This window comes from Panicum hallii, chromosome 2, assembly GCF_002211085.1.
Source record: "Panicum hallii strain FIL2 chromosome 2, PHallii_v3.1, whole genome shotgun sequence".
NCBI lineage: Eukaryota > Viridiplantae > Streptophyta > Magnoliopsida > Poales > Poaceae > Panicum > Panicum hallii.
In genome coordinates this window covers 50,610,535-50,626,762 of record NC_038043.1, presented here as the reverse complement: position 1 = coordinate 50,626,762, position 16,228 = coordinate 50,610,535, and the positions used below count along the sequence as shown (strand labels likewise).

Genomic DNA, 16,228 nt, shown 5'->3' with positions numbered 1-16,228 from the left:
TCTATTTCTGTTAGACCTAATCCAACAAAGCTTACTAACTGAGATTGAAGTCAGACTACCCTCAAGATGCTAAGAATTTGCCTCCTATCATCCACTTCTCTTTTGTCTCTCTCCAGCTCTCTGTATTTTGCCTCAGTTTAGGACCTAGGCTGGCTAAAAGGCTGCCCGTGCAACAGATCACACCCTATGGTGACTGATCGCCACAATGAAGTGGATGACACTCCTTGAACGACGGTGATTTCGTCTCAGTAGGCAGAAGTTCTTGAGAAATATTGAAATACTATTGGATCTTTATTTGAAACGTTAAGTATTTATAACCCGAAGGAATACTAGATTACCTCCACTGGCTGCTGCCATCATGGACACCTGTCCCCACATGTTCTCTTCATTCAAAGTTCCTTATCTAGGCAATGAGGGTTTAGTTCGGTTTGAGCAACGCTAGCTTTGTTTTTTTTTTTGGGTAAAATATTAACGATTTCTGGAGCCTGATCACATTTCTGGAGTCTTCTGACAGTGAGGATGTTTCCAACCTAAGCAAGCGGTAATCAAGATGCAGCACATGTTGGGGGAAAAAGCCATTTCCAAGGGACAGGGAGATCAAAGATAATCTTCAATATGAGTTCCCTTAAGGCTCATCACCAACTCTATAAACAGCTTTCCCTATGAACATTTTTGCTCACCTATAGACTATTAACTTAACTCTATATGACATGTGGGGGGAAGATCATGGCAATCTCATCAGGCCATCATGCGGCAAAAGCCAAACAAAAATATCCACTTGCCACGAGGATCATGTGACTGCCAAATAGCCAATCTGCGCGGGATAACTCGCTGGATGGAGCAGCTTCAGATCACCGTCCCAAGTGTCGGCTGAGGCGGCGCCACTGGTCTCGGTTCCAGGGAGGAATTCGTCGAGATCGGCCAAGGATTTCAGTTGGCTGCTCAGTGAAGCTATCGTCTTCTGGCAGTCAGCTAGTTTCCCGGCGGCCTTGGCTAGCTCTTTCTCCTGCAAAAAGGATTGGGTTTTCATGAGTCACAACACCACTGAAAGTTCTGAAACTACTGTATCCACTACCATAATTTATCACGATGGAAGGTAAACATAAATGGACAGTAATAAAATGTCAATTGGTTCTGTACAATTTACCTTTCTGGTCTGAAGATCTTCGGTTGCCGTAGGCTTCACTGGTTGGTGACCCAGAGATCTGCTTGGCACTTCTTCTTCCATCTTCACACATTTTGCTTCAAATTCCGACGACCGCGCCTTCTCTTCGTAAATCTGTTCCTCCAGAAAACTCATCTTCCTGAGTAACTCATCGGCTTCTTTCTCTTTGAGTTCAAAACGGGCAGCCAGTTCCTTCTTTTCAGTTTCAGAAGCACCCAGTGCAGATATGTAAGCCGATGACAGGTTCTTCTGGCTCTCCAGCTTCTTTTCCAACAGGCTGACACACTCTCTCAAACTCTCAATTTCTGCTTGCCTCGACTGAAGCTGAGACTCCAATTCCGCTGTCACTGGCCTCTGTTTCTCCACTGCATCCTCGAGCATTTTAACCTTCTCATTCAGCTTAACAATCTCTGAATTTGCAGAATCAAGCTGGGTTCTAAGATCATCTCTGTGCTTACCCAATGCCTCCAATTCTTCGCACCGTGTTGCGAGTTCGGTAGACGACGTCTTCTCTTCCTGAACTTCCAGCTCCAAACTACTCACTCTCTTGTGCAGCGATGCAATCTCCTCCCGTGCCGTCGCCAGCTCGAGCTCTACGCCCTTCTTCTTCGCTTCCAGAGCATCAATGCCATGGCATTTCGTGGCTAGCCGGATCGACAAGGCCTTCTCAACCTCCAGCTTCCTCTCGAGCAGAGTGATCTTGTCACTTAACTTCTTGGTTTCGGACCGCGATGCCTCCAGCTGAGCGCTTATCTCCCTCCTCTCCGCTCCCAAGGCCTCCATATCATGGTACTTGGCTGCGAGCTCCAGCGTCAGAGCCTTCTCCGATTCGAGCCGTTCCTCCAGGATGTGCCCCTTGTCCAGCAAGCCCGCGATCTCGGCGCGGGCCAGCTCAAGCTTACCCTCAAGCTCGCTTCTCTTCACCTCAGCGGCTTCCACCTCGGCCTCCATGGCGTGTTTCTCGCCATTAGCAAGGTTCAGCTGCCGCTGTAGCTCAGCTGATTTCTCCTCGGCCACCATCACCCGGTGGCGTGAAGTCCTCAGCTCGCGCTGAGCCTCATACAGCGCCTTCTCCCTCTCGGCCTTCTCGACTGCCAGCTTCTTGACCTTCTCCTCGAGCTTCGCCAGCTGCCCGCTCGCATCCTCGACGGCGGCGTCGCCCTTCGACGAATCGTTCGCGGAGGCGAGCCTCTCCATCTCGAGGAAGTCGTCCATCACGCCGATGTCCGCGGCCGCGATGCTCGCGGCCCTGGTGCTCGCGCTGTTCTTGTCGTTCTTGAACTGATCGAGCTCGGTGATCAGAGCTGAGGCCCACGAGTCGGAGCAGTCCGACTGGCAGTCCGTCACCGACTCGGCGCAGGCCGAGCTCGGAGAGCGCCTGAGCTCGACGTTCATGGACGGTCGCCGTGCCGCGGCCTGCAGCCTCCTGCACTCGGCTTGGAGCTTGGCCACCTTCTTGATGCCCTCCAGCTGCTGCTTGCTCGCCGTCTCCGCGGCCCGCCGGTTGAGCTCCTTCTCGATCGTCCGGAGCTCCAGCTCCTCCGTCTTGGCGACCAGCTGCACCTTCAGAGCCGAGTTCTCCTTCTCCAGGGCAGCCAACTTGGAACCCGTGTCGCCGTCGGTGGCCACCGAGCGCTCGGACTTGGCCTCCAGCCTCGCCGTGAGCTCGACGATGCGCAGCTCGAGGTCGGTCTTATGGGACTCCCATTGCCGGGCCTGCTGCGCCAGCGCGTCCTGCACCGTCTGGTCCTGCTCCTCCTTGGCTCGCCGGAGTTGCCGGACGCATTCCTTCAGGGCGCCGTCGATGTGGACGAGCCGGTCCTCCAGCGCTGAGTTCTTGGCCGTTGCAGCGTTCAGCTGCGTCTTCAGTGACGCGATCTCCTCCTCGGCCTTCTCCCATCCTATTACAGAGGGTAATACAGTTAAGATTTGTCTGAACTTTATGTCCGGAAAACTGCAAATCTCTGATTCACTGTTGTGTTAGACCGTACCTAGCACAGCCTCCTCTGCAACTTTGGAATGCTGCTTCACGAGATCATCCTTGGCACGGATATCCTGAACCACGGATGACAGCCTCTCGCTCAACACCTTCACTTTTACATTGCTGTCTTCCTCCAATTCCTTCGACGAGATCTCTGGTGATTGCGTCGAATTCGGAGAACTCTTGGCAGTATCCTGATCAAGAAACCCAAAACTGTCAAACATCCTGCAGATTAACTTTTCTCATTTTGCAGAAACTAATCGATCTCAAACGTAGGTCAGTACCATGATTTTGTTCTTAAGATTTGAAATAGTATTATGCTTGGAGCAGTACTACACAACAGTGAGATGTTTGAAATATCAGCAATGCAATAACAATAAGCTCTACCAGAAGCATCAGAAAGTTCTGTCAGAATCGCCATCAAGGCACCAATGACCAAACAGGCAAACACCGTCGCATCGAAACGCACGGCATGGTACTTTGGCGAGACCATGGTAGCCTACAGCCTAATTGCTGTCAGCCCCAGCTTTCAGCACACATCACTACTCCATAACTCCCAATTACTCACGGAGTAACTTCTAGACGGCAGGGCACTCAGCACTTGCTCAGAGTGTTGAAAGCTCCTACTGACATTACCATGGACATGGAGGAGAATGGAAGCTCCGGTCAAAGAAGAGGAGCAATGGCGCCAGGTACTGATGCACCGCCCAGCGCAGGACCAGAGCTGGAAGGAAGAGAGAGAGAGAGAGAGGGGGGCATCTTGATTGCTCCGTGCCAGCACCCAGCAGCAACAGGATGAGCCATTTGGGTTGGGCCAAAGGCCATGCCACGGACATGCACATGGAACGGCCGAACGGCCAGCCAACCAACCAAGAGATTGCATCCTGTTAAGCTCAGCCATGATGGTGTCAGAGGAAAAGCGAGTCCCAACCAACACCCACATCCTCATTGTCCATGGGCAGGGCCGGCAGCGGCGAGGCCAGGTAGGGCTTGGCTTTCCCTTCCCTGGCATGGCATGGAAGCCACCAGGACAGCCTCGGTCGCCGTCTCTACCCCCACATTACGGCATGGAATTTCTCACATGATCATGAACAGGGAGATCTGGTCAGCATCGCTCCTCCTCTTGCTGCCCAGCACAGCAATGCAGGAGGAAAGAATGGGAAACTGAATCTTACTGGCCCTCGGCGCCATGTGGGCGCATAGGTGATGAGTACGGTCGGTGTGCCTTTGCCAAAAATGATTGATCTGCTGTTCGGGGGTCTACGCCGTATTCCGCGCAATTATCCTGTTTTTGGCAGACAGGGAGTTACGCCCATACAGAACTGCCGAAACATCTGAAGGTACAAGGCTCCTATAGCTCACAGCGTCAGGGTTCAGGGGCCAGGGACGGCAGGGAATTTGTATGGGATAACTGACCCGTCATCGGAAATCCCGGTGTAACCCTATCGGAGCACTGGGGTTTTGGAGAGTTCGCGCTGCAACTTGGCGGTAGATTACCAGGCTTTCAGAGAGAGGCCCTACGGATCTGGTGCTGGATGAAACCTCACATGCACTGCACATGCTACATGACCTGTTAACTGAAGGATTGCAGGGCTCTGAAAGTCAAATGAACGCCCAGCAATGCTTGCTTGCGGTTCACTCCTAGACTGGGGATTATTCTTCTTCAATGTGAAGACTGACACTGTTGTCTGATTTACACCTCTCTTCTCCCTGAACCATCTAGCATTGACTACATAGGTTGGGGAAATGAGTTTCCCCATGTTTTCTTCTGAAATTGGGTGTAGCATTGTATGAATGCAGGATTCAGAATATGAGCAGATGAATGATGAACGTTTCTGCATAGTTGATAATACTAATCGAATTTCAGAAGAATGTGAGGCTTGATATGGTGAGGCCAGGAGGAACTGTGCACCTGCTCACCAGTGATCCTCTCGGATGCTGAGGAGGCGGAGGTCTCGGTCTCGGCCGGGCTCCTGTCCGTCGACTTGCGCCGCCACAGCCAGCTCCGGCGGTCCATCCCCGGAGTCCCCTACACCAACCAATGCGGTCTCCTTTCCTCCTTTGTTCAGCGCGACCTCCAGAAGAGTTGATGATCACGCTGGAAAATGAAAAGGGACAAGAGTTCAGCCGGACCTTCAAGAACAATTAGTGAACACAAGGCTAGAAGCCGGACCTTAAAGAACACAACTTACACGCAATCCAATTCAAATGGTCCTATCAAATCTTTTTCAAATTTAATCACCCAAATTCAATTGCACACCGATTCTTATGTTCATGTGTGTCAGTGACTCGGTGTGCTGTGCGCCCTTCCACACGAACTGCCGATGAATCGTAATCGATCGCATTCACCTAGAACACCTTACCCGTCGATCGGAACCGAAATTGCGTCGGCTGAAGAACCAGAATCACTTCACTTGGGTTCCCAGGAAACAAGCCAAAATCACATAGAAACCGCGCAATTCAGAGACCACCGCGCATAAATCGCCGAGAAAAGGGACAAGGAACAGAGCAAAACATCCGGGAACAGAGAGGCAAGCAACTCCAATCGCAGAAACTGAAGAGAGGACCCAGCAGGATTACCTCCACGAAACGGGGAGGAGGCTCACCTCAACCCCGTGACCCGCGAGGACGAACCAGACCGCCCCGCAAGACCCGCGGCCTTCCGTTTCGCTTCCGTCACCGCCTCCCCGCTCCTCCTCCCCCAGCACCACCTGCTCGGCGCGGCGCACGAAGCGCGACCCCGATGCAAGGGGGCATGTCTCGTCTCCTCTGCGGTTGCTTCCGAGATTCTCACACCACACCACACCACACCACGCCGCACCGCACGGACCCTTTTAAAACCGCCCGTCTGCTCGGACAGGCCGGCGGACAGAGCGACAGAGCGTCTGAAGCCGTGGCCGTTTCAGGAATGGAGGCTTCGCTGCGACGCCGGCCGTATCGGTAGTCGTGCAGGCGAGTGTGCTGTCATAAGTCTGCATGTACGTATACTGTCCAGTGACCACATACACATACAGATTTATTTCAGATAAAAAAACATCGTACACATACAAACAGCTGCCTCCTCCGTTTCTCTCGTTGCAGCGCTCGTGTTGTTGTTTGCACGGTCGCCTTAACGTTTGTTTGCTTTTATATAGATATATATATATTGGGAGAGTTAGAAGATTTTCGATGTGGTGGGCAGACCATACGTTCATAAAGATGGTAAAGATATTTTAGAAAAAAAAATTTGTTCGGAAGCGTTTGGTTTGATGGTGCATTGCGTACTTACTTTGACAGGATGGGGCACATGACAGTTTTATGGCGAGTTATTGTGTTCTCTACCATTATTTTAAGTCTGAAGAAAAATCAAGATTCAAGAGTGTTGAATTCTTTTTCTTTTTCTTTCCCAGTATTTAGCCGCCCCACTTTAATGCCGCAAAAGATGCCGGTACCGTTCACAACATAAGATTTCCTAGCTCTGCATCAACTGCAGTGTTCCTCTGAAATTTTGGTGACAAGCAAGATTCAAGAGTGAAGCTGTTTTTTCTGCAATATTTAGCCATCCCACTAAAGAGCGCATACGCATTCGGGAACATTACCGATATATGTATACTCCAGTTTTATAATAAACAACCTAATAGTTTCCTTATTTCCCTCATGAACTACAATATCATTACTTCAAAATCCCCGTGAAATTAATTGTCGTGATCATTGAAATTCGCAGGATTATTGAATTCTAAATGATTATAGTATGCCATTATACGGTGATTTCTGTATATTCCCATCAAAACATTTACAGTTTCCTAGATTTGGTGACTTCTTTCCCACTTGCACTGCCAAACAGAAAAGAAACGTGTCACTAGCTACAGCAAATAATGCCACGGGAATACATGCATGTAAGCAATCAATTTCAAAACTTTGGACACTGCTGTCACTGCAACCAATCGAGTCATGGGGGATGGCAACGTCAACGATGGGCAAGTGTACCCTTCTGTACAGCGAGGGCGACACGCCGTCTCGCGCTGCGGTACGGCAGGCAAATATTTGCAAGCCACCACACGAGCAGCATTTCTTTCCTTCCCTTCCGATGTCTTCCTCAAGCAAGGTGAGTGGTGTCGACGTGTGGTCATTGTCATGCTACGGGCAGGGACGCCAAATTGCATCTTATCTTTGCAACAAGACACCCCAAAGAAAAAGATGCTCGAGAAAAATATATATATAACCAATATTATTTATATATGACAGAGAAAACTGATGAATGCTGACGTCCGAATCGTCAGGTTGGCATCTTGTGGGGGCTCTGAGAGCGCCCTGCGGGAGGAGGAATTTATTTTTGGGAGGAAGAAATGGTGTCGAAAAGTGTAGGGTCGCAATCAAAATGTCCTTTTCGTATTATGAACTTTTCTTTTGTAATAAGTAAGGAGACAATCAGACATGTACTGATTAATCAAGCCTTCTTTGTTTCTGATCATCCTTCTAATCGTCGTAGCTCATCCGTGACGGGAGTTTTGACGTGTGCTGGCTGCCAACCATCGATTATCCTCTTCAGCAATCTTATGGCTTTGTGTAGCCCTAGGATGGTCGAAGCGTTTGAGGCTGATCCTTACAGGCAGCATCTTTTAAACCTGGAGTTGTGCTGGTGTAGTGGCGTGGCATCCTGTCGCAAAATCCTTCAAGCCACAACTCAGGAATCCACAAAACAACAAGCCCTCGCCCAACTTGTTTATTCCATTGGAAAATGCAGCTAAAAGATATTTAAATATATACTAGTACTTGTAGATTCTCCCATCGTTCTCCGACAACCTGACAAAACCTGCTGAGAAATTGGGGTTCTTGTCATCCATTCTCACGGTTCCTGTCGCCTTGGATCCTGCACTGATCTTTTAGCTGACTTTGAGCTCTACTCTACCAAAGTTCTAATTATGCTTCTCCGTGTGATGGAGACATCTTACGGTAGTGGCCGAAAATTAAAATATTAAATAAAAAATGCATGTTCGAGCTACCATTTCGGCCGGAGAATAGGGACGACGGCGCCGATGGCGAACAGATTCTGCAGAGCTGCCATGCATTTCGCGGCACGTCCGTCTCGTAACAGTTTCTTATAAATTGGGGAGGGGAGGAAAAGAAAGGATGTATGGATATTGAATTCAAACTCAACCACTGTTGAAGGCGAACGTCACTTTTGTAATCTCGTTTAGGGCCTTGAGGGCAGGGGCGAGGCCAGCCCGGCTAACCATTGGGGTCTTCTCCACTAGAAGGTCGGGGTCGAAGCTGCAAAAAAACAGTGATTTCCACTGAATTTTCTAGATTTTATTGGAGTCGGCTGACCCTGATAAAAACCCCTAGCTCCGCTCCTACTTGAGAGGATAATGTTTTAATTGAACACAACTACACAAGGCACATAGCATAGACGATGCTTCTTTGTTTTCCCCCCAACTGCGTGGCACACAGTACAAGTATACTTTCTTCCTAGTCTAGATGCCTCATTTTATTTAACATATATCACCATGGTTTGAAAAAGGTTGCATTGGGATGTGAAAAGATATCGTTGCAAAAAAAATGGGAAAGATATTTTTCTGGTCGGCTAAGTGTTTTTTAATAGCCTCACTTACGAGGGTATGAGTTGTAGTATTTAAACTTACATATAGACACACACAACCAACATGAGGCTGCAGGAGTCCAGAAACTTTTTTGGAAAATTCCTCTGAAATTCGCTTTCGAAGTGGTTCGAACCTAAATACTCCTCCTACTAAAGCTTGGGGTGATACTAAAGCTTCTGGTGACCAAGTGTTGAGAAATCCCGGAACGGAGGGGATGCGACGCAGGACTTTTTTTTTATTATAGAAGCAGCAGAGCATACCTGCGTTGTGTCACCCAGCGTGGTCTCGGCCCCGGTGGTGGAGGTCCAACCCACCAACGCCGACCCAGCCCATTGCCACTTCCGTCGTCGCGAGCGCATTGCTTCAATTGCTTGCGCAGTGTGTACGCACGCACCGCTGCACGCAAAACAGGCACAGCCCACCCCCCCCCCCCCCCCCCCCCCCCCCCGCGTCTGCACTTACCGGTGCCACCGCGGCATCGCCGTCTCCCCCTGCCGGCCGACAGAGCAGCAGTCGCCGATCGGTTCGCCATTGGCGGCGCTTCCTGCTTGCGTGGTCCCGCGGCCGCGTTGTCGATCAGCCTCGCGACGGACCGCGCCGAGCCAGGACGAGCGCGCCCACGCGGCAGCAGCCTGCCGCGCGAGCATCTCTTGCGAAGTCGGCGCCAGGTCAGCAGCCCGCGTCGTGTCAGGCGCGCGCCAACGATGAGCGATGCGTTGTGATCTGGAAGGAGAACAGAGTGCGCTCCGAAGGTGACTGTCCTGGCCGTAAAAAGGTAATAGTGCATTATATTACTATGTACTGGTGTTTTGTTCAGTCCAAGTCGCTGGATCCGTGCTTGCTGCGGCGCCATTATTGGCGCACGGGTCCAGGACAAGCGAGCGGAGAGCACGCGGAGGATCTCTCAAATCGATTGACAGCGACGAATGGTCTCGGCTCTCCTGGTCCGACCCGTGATGGTGCTGCTGCTGCATACCGGTCGATCATGCTGCATCATCCGTTTCTCCTAACGAGAGAATGAGTTCCTCGATCACCAACAACCTCTCTATTAGTCTCCGAGACTGATGCATGCCTGTCGTTAGCTCATCTCGGCCAGCCAGCACCAGCAAGCTAGCTACCGTGCGTGCCTGACTGCTGTCGCCGTTGTTTGCTGCTGCGCTAGCTGGTGGCGATCCCGCGCCTGATGTAGTTCCTTTCTCCTTGCTTGTAGCTTGCTTGAACCATATCATGCGTAGTACTCAACGATGACGCGGCAGCAATCCTTGACTCGGCCGGGGGTGTCTTTAATTTGGGCCCCGGCCGGCCGGCCCGGAGACCACCGGCGGCGGCGATCGAGTGCGGCGCCGGCCGTCAGTCGCCCGCCAATCATGTCACGCGGATCACGCGCCGTCGTCGCGTCTTTGTCTCTCGTATGTACCGGCAGTGAGCGGCCCACGTCAGGACTAGTAGTGATGCTGCTGCTGCCGGATGCATACGAGTGCCGCCCGGGATCAGCGGACTCGATCGGTCATCTCACCTCGCCACGACTGACGACGCGTGCCGCAGGCAGGTTCTCGGGTCACATCGCAGGCTCTCAGCTACCACGCATGCGTGACTAGTGTGTACTCTGTTTGTTAGGGATCGGATAGCATATGTGCAGTCCCCACTCGTCAACAAGATCAACTAATAATAGCTCTACCTTATCGCTTAACCGCTGGAATTAAAATAGGAAAGGCCGCACGGACCAAAGCTGCAGAGCGGCAAACCAGTCGCTCGTTAGCAAAAGCAGAGGGTGATCATCGAACCTCTCGGTACAGGGACAACTGCGAGAGGGATCAAAGAGAGGGCCGAGGGGAGGAGGAAGCGAACCAGCAGCACAGAGCTTGGCCCAACTTCGCACTCGCCGAATCAACAACACTACACACAGAACCCAAAACGCAGAAAAAAAGTTACTTTTTACATTCCTAAATTTTAGAGCTAATCCGTATTTCCTTTCTAGACAATAAAACCGTTCACTTGGACTTCTCAAACTCGCTATACCAGACACATAACCTTCCTAACTGGTTTTTCTTAGTGGTATTTCTTTTTTTTATATTTATTTTAGCTGAATCTTTAAAAAATTATAGTAAATTAAAAATTATATACTTTTCTGTAATTAATTCATAGATACAGTTTTCATGGTCCAATTATGGTGAAATTTTATGGTGGTCTAATTATTATATTCTTGATCTGTAGTAAAAATTTTATGCTCATTAGATCTTGCTCAAGCATACATGATCCAATAAGCATGAAATTTTTACAAGCATATAATGACAGGCCCACTATAAAAAGTTCACCATGACTGGACCACAGAAACTGTAGCTATGAATTAATTAAAAATATATATATTTAAAAGTACAATAATTTTTTTAGTAGATTATATCATATGTTCACTGCATAGATTTACTTATGTGGAGTTCAAAAAAATTGAATTTTCCATTTTGTGATTATTTTTAATTTACTATAATTTTTTAAAGATTCAGCCAAAATAAATATAAAAGAAAAAAAGGAAAACCACCGAGTGAAACCAGGTAGGGAGGTCATGTGTCCGGTATTGCGAGTCTGAGAAGTTCAGACGGATGATTTTATTATCTAAGGAGGAAACACGGATTTATCCCAAACCTCAGGCAGGTAAATTGGACTTTTTCCAAACGCAGGTGTCACGGACGTGGGCCTCTAGGGATGGATGTCGTACCTGAACAACTGGGCTGGCCTTCGGCCCAACCAGCAGGAACAAGACCAAGTACAGCCCACCCGCCCGAGCCGGACTGACGCGAGCCTCCAAACGCCGATCAGTAGCGGCCCGCCACGCCCTCGTCCGACCGCGATCCGCCGTGTCCATCTCCATCGTGTTCCGCTGCCGCCGCCGGCGGTTGTAGGAGAGGTCCGGCGGACGGCGCAACGCGAACTAGAACCCACCCCAAATCCGATCTGCCGGAGCCAGACGCAACCATTACGGGTTACACGAAGAAGAAGAAAGCCGTCCCGTTTCTAGAACATGACCAGACCGGGCAGGCATTTTGCCTTTCCGAGGCTGCCTCCAATAGGCCAGGTATCGGGACAGGCAAAGCCAATTTGGCTGGCCAATTGGTACTGTAGATACTCCAATGGGCCAGCTATACAGCCCAGGCAAAATACATGGGAAGAGAGAGAACCGGCAATTTGGCTGCTCTTGGCCACGCGAGGCATTTCTCCCGCACACAACCGTCACCTGGGACCTCGCGAGGGATTCAGCGGGCGGTGGACACAGCTCGACAAGATCTGCGGCGGCGCGGCTCCGTCGGCGACGAGGTGCGTCCCCAAATCCCTTCCCCCTCTTTCCCATGGATCCGGCGCCATGAGCAGGGTCAAACTGTATGTCTGCTGGGGAGCCGAACGGATTGGGGTCGAATCTTCTCCTCGATCCCTCGACTAGAGCTACCCCGCCCTTTGGAAATCCTCTGATCTGGTAAGCTCCAACAACTGGTTCCCTGATAATTTTTTTAGCCTTAATCGAACGCTTTGTTGGGGTCGGGAGAATTTGGTGGGCTCCGGCCGAGAAGGACCGAATTCGATCTGTATTCTTCTGTTGCACTTATATCTGAGGAGATCGTAGAGGCATAGGGACGGGACTCCCTTCCCGAGTACTCTCTTTGGTCCGTTGTTGTAAGAGGAAGATTTGATTTTGTTGGTCATTTGGGGGTCGGAGCCTTGGAGGCTTCTTGATTTGTGCTGTGCAGACTTTCTACTGGTCATGCAATTTAGTGAAAAGGTTCGGAAATCCAGATTCTTGATGCTGCTAGGTTAATTGTGATGATGCATTTGAAAAAAAAGCCCCAATTTTGATTTTAATTTAATCACAGTGGTTGAAAATAGTTGCTTTCTTGTATTGTTCAAAAGTATCGAAGCGCCCCTAATTCCAGTCTGGATCCTAGGCCTAGCCTGGGTGCCCATCTCCTTGTGTAGTATGACATAACTACAAAATGTGTTGACTTCCTTTTGTCATCTGGGTAAAAGGTCATGACTTCAACATCTTCCAGGAGGAGCACGACGGCAGCGGACTCCGACCTGAAGAAGTTGAGCAGTTCTGAAGTTTGAGAGTTCTCTTATTTAACAAATGATACACTTATATTTTAGATGGACAACCAGTTCAACACCCAAGAGTGGACGCTCCCTATGTCCTCAACCATGAAGGAACTTGAGAAGGTATGTTTTGTTTTTTATTTTGGGTTATGGTTAATGTACTTTGTATGCTTCATTGATCAAAAAATAATTTATTTCAGTACAATCTTACTGGTGCATTTACTGGATCAATGCATAACATGGATGTACCAATTGAGCCTGTGAGCCCTGCTGCTATTGCATCGTTTCATCATCAACCCACTGAAGACCCGGAGGTTCAAGAAGTCGACAGGAGTCAAGTCTCAAACAATAAGGGGAAGAAGAAGGTTGCCCAGCGAGGAAAATCATTCAGCAAGGAGGAAGATAGAGCACTTTGCTCAGCATTTCTGCATGTTAGCACGGATGCTATTATAGGTAAGTTCTGGCCCATGACTTGAGTACTCCACTCTTCAATTTTCAAACCCTTATGGGACATGTTGTTTCATGTTATGATTGCAGGAACTAACCAAACTGCTGCCGGCTATTATGCAAGAATGCATCAACACTTCAAGGAAAACGTTGAAGTGAGTTGTAAGAGGACTCAGGTTTCAATAGAAAATCGTTGGACCACGATTCAAAAGGCTGTCAACAAATTTTGTGGTTTCTATGCTGCAATTGAAAGGAGGAATGAAAGCGGCAAGAATGAGCAGGACAGGGTACACCATTTTATACATGACTCCAACCTTTACACATTTTTGCTATGATGATTCTTGCAGCAATGAATTTTTTTGGTTTGGACAGATTAATGATGCCGTCCGGATGTACGAGGAAACCGAGCCATGGCAATTCCATCACTGTTGGGTGATTCTTCGAGGAGAGCCAAAGTGGCATGAGAAGATGGTGGAATGTAACTCAGGTCAAAAAGTTAACCGAAAGCAGTCTGAAATAGAAATAAATTCTTTGCAGACAGACAGTACATTCCCTGAACGACCGGAAGGAAGGGACAGCGCCAAGAAGAAGGCTCGGGTAATGGCTGATACCTCATCGTCAAGTACAGCTGTGGAAATGCTACAGAAAATGCATGAAAGAGGAGAGAAGAATGATGAGAAGGAAGATGAGTTGAGGCAAGAAATGTTCCAGATGGAGAGAGAGAGGCTCGATCTACAGAAGCTGAACTGGGAGAAGAAGTGGGCTGCCTGGGAGAAGAAATGGGCAGTAATGGAGTCCAATGCCAAGTTGCGACAGAATGAGTACGAGTTAAACCAGTGGAATGCAGACCTTATAGTCATGTCACAGGATCTTGACAAGTTGGCTCCACCATTGCGTGCGATGTATGAGCAGAAACAGATGGAGATCATGAAGAGAAGAGGCATTAACACCCCTCCAACTAGTGAATCCTAAGCTGTTGTATGTGACGAGGCTTAATTCTGTTGTATGAGAATTGTGTATGTGCATTTTTTTCGATGAACTTGTTTGAGTGTTAAGATTTGTTTGATCAGATACTATTGTTTGTGGCTCATGTATCATTTCTAAATTGAATTATGCACCGGTGAGTGAGACTTCATATTGTAAGTGCAATCATAATTTAGAGCTGAGACTGCTGCTGTTCACTGACTACTGATAACTTATATTACAAATAAAAGTAACAAAAGTCATTCTCCAGGAACTCCATCTGGGACTGGGTAAACCAACAAAAGCAACAAAAGTCACTCTCCAGGAACTCCATCTAGGTGAACCAACAAAAGAACCAAAAGCTTACTACCGGCCTTGTCTATTTGTAAAAGGTCCTGCATTGTTGCCATAGAGCTGCCAAATGTGCTCCATGAGGTCTTTTTGCAACCTGTTAGACACAACCTTGTCACGAATTTTTGCATACGACTTAATCAACTGAGAAATTTCTGGCACATCTCTATTCTGAGAAATTGGAGGGTCTGAAGACCTCTCAAACTCCTGGTGATCGCTGTACAAATTTCTTTCATCTTCGATCACCATGTTATGTAGAATAACACATGCACGCATGATGTTGTTTAGATCACTATGGCTCCACAACCTAGCAGGGTTATAAATTATCCTGAATTTGGACCGAAGCACCCCAAAAGCTCGTTCAACATCCTTCCTTGCTGACTCCTGTGTCTCAGCATATATTCTTTCCTTTTGGCTAATTGGCTCACTATATGTTTTTACCAATGTAGCCCAATCAGGGTATATTCCGTCGGCAAGATAATAAGCCATGTTGTACTTGGTTCCATTAACATGAAACTCAGTTTGTGGTCTCTGTCCAGCAGCGAGGTCATCAAACACAGGAGACCTATGGAGCACATTGATGTCATTATGGGAGCCAGGCAATCCGAAAAATGCATGCCATATGCGTAGGTCCTGCGTTGCAACAGCCTCCAAGATTATGGTCGGTTTGCCTTTGCGCCCCCTGTATTGACCAAGCCATGAGGTTGGGCAATTAGACCATTCCCAATGCATGCAATCAATACTGCCGATCATCCCAGGAAAACCTCTAGCCTCATTGACTTGTAAAGTGGTCTCAAGCTCACTTGTTCTCGGTGGACGCAAAAAATCAGACTCATAAACAGAAATGATGGTTCTTGCAAATTGTTTCACAGTCTCTAGAACTGTTGACTCAGCCATGCGATATGTGTCGTCGAACGAATCAGCTGGACTGCCATATGCAAGCATCCTCATAGCCACAAGGCATTTATGAATGGGATGAAAACCCTTGTGCCCGCAAGCATTCAATCGTTGACGAAAATAAGAATTCTTCTCGGTGATCTTGCGGACCATGTCAAGGAATAAAGACTTCCTCATTCTAAATCTATGCATGACAAAACAGTATGTTAGCAACTACTTTATAGACTTTTTACACATTGAAAGGGACAACAGCGAAGAGTTGCATACCGTCGCCGAAAGTCCTCTTCGCTGTACAAAGGACAATCAACAAAGTAATCCCTCATGATTTGTGCAAAAGCTGCTTCTCTATCGCGACGCAGAAATTTATGTCCTGGAACTGAACCACCCCTCCTACGTTTAGAAGGTTCCAAAGCCACGATAATGGAAGCTAGCATGCGTTGTTCATCTTTCTTCCGTTTATTCTGCCTAAAATGTGAGTCCTTTAGGCATGACCAAGCTGTCATGTTCGAGAAGTCTGAACAACAAAGATTACACCTAGAGTTTTAGTACACAGATAATATAAATGCTTTTGTGAAATCATAAGAAATTGGGGCCATATTCAAAGCACGACCACAAATATAGCAAATGTGAAAATAATCGGACCTTGAGGTAAATAGAGACTTCGCTACGATTGAGAAATCTGCAAGGATTGAGCAACGCGTGTAACCTTACTGAGCTCTTGATTCGTCTGTTGATGGCCTGACCCAAAGGTTCCGTGTGGGAGGG

The 16,228-nt window shown here is 48.5% G+C and overlaps 3 protein-coding genes across 5 annotated transcripts; 1 reads left to right on the top strand and 2 right to left on the bottom strand.

Annotated features, from left to right (window-relative positions):
- Positions 1–508: 508 nt before the first annotated feature.
- Positions 509–5,889, bottom strand: LOC112883179 (filament-like plant protein 3). 3 transcript variants are annotated; one of them, XM_025948439.1, is made up of 6 exons: positions 5,727–5,860; positions 5,059–5,244; positions 3,157–3,340; positions 1,624–3,066; positions 1,148–1,530; positions 509–1,006 (listed from the first exon to the last, which is right to left on the bottom strand). In XM_025948439.1, exons 2-6 carry the CDS (start codon positions 5,161–5,163, stop codon positions 791–793), a joined length of 2,331 nt encoding a protein of 776 aa, XP_025804224.1. In that variant the 5' UTR covers positions 5,164–5,244; positions 5,727–5,860; the 3' UTR covers positions 509–790. The 3 variants fall into 3 exon arrangements, with proteins under 3 accessions (XP_025804224.1, XP_025804223.1, XP_025804221.1); XM_025948438.1 differs by having other exon boundaries at positions 1,148–3,066; positions 5,753–5,889; XM_025948436.1 differs by having other exon boundaries at positions 1,148–3,066.
- A 6,853-nt stretch (positions 5,890–12,742) lies between these two features.
- LOC112881225 lies at positions 12,743–14,367 on the top strand. Its single transcript, XM_025945904.1, has 5 exons — positions 12,743–12,814; positions 12,860–12,928; positions 13,006–13,258; positions 13,343–13,539; positions 13,625–14,367. Exons 1-5 carry the CDS (start codon positions 12,743–12,745, stop codon positions 14,222–14,224), a joined length of 1,191 nt encoding a protein of 396 aa, XP_025801689.1. The 3' UTR covers positions 14,225–14,367.
- A 214-nt stretch (positions 14,368–14,581) lies between these two features.
- Positions 14,582–15,517, bottom strand: LOC112881224. Its single transcript, XM_025945903.1, has one exon. It carries the CDS (start codon positions 15,515–15,517, stop codon positions 14,582–14,584), a length of 936 nt encoding a protein of 311 aa, XP_025801688.1.
- Positions 15,518–16,228: the final 711 nt, after the last annotated feature.

Excerpts from the sequence above, each read along its gene's own strand:
- LOC112883179 (XM_025948438.1), bottom strand. The coding sequence starts at position 5,163 with ATGGACCGCCGGAGCTGGCTGTGGCGGCGCAAGTCGACGGACAGGAGC. Across the intron at positions 3,341-5,058 it reads AGAGGATCACTGGTGAGCAG|GATACTGCCAAGAGTTCTCC; the intron begins GTGCACAGTTCC and ends TTTCTTGATCAG. Across the intron at positions 3,067-3,156 it reads TGCAGAGGAGGCTGTGCTAG|GATGGGAGAAGGCCGAGGAG; the intron begins GTACGGTCTAAC and ends CCTCTGTAATAG.
- LOC112881225 (XM_025945904.1), top strand. The coding sequence starts at position 12,743 with ATGACTTCAACATCTTCCAGGAGGAGCACGACGGCAGCGGACTCCGAC. Across the intron at positions 12,815-12,859 it reads AGAAGTTGAGCAGTTCTGAA|ATGGACAACCAGTTCAACAC; the intron begins GTTTGAGAGTTC and ends CTTATATTTTAG. Across the intron at positions 12,929-13,005 it reads CCATGAAGGAACTTGAGAAG|TACAATCTTACTGGTGCATT; the intron begins GTATGTTTTGTT and ends AATTTATTTCAG.
- LOC112881224 (XM_025945903.1), bottom strand. The coding sequence starts at position 15,517 with ATGAGGATGCTTGCATATGGCAGTCCAGCTGATTCGTTCGACGACACA.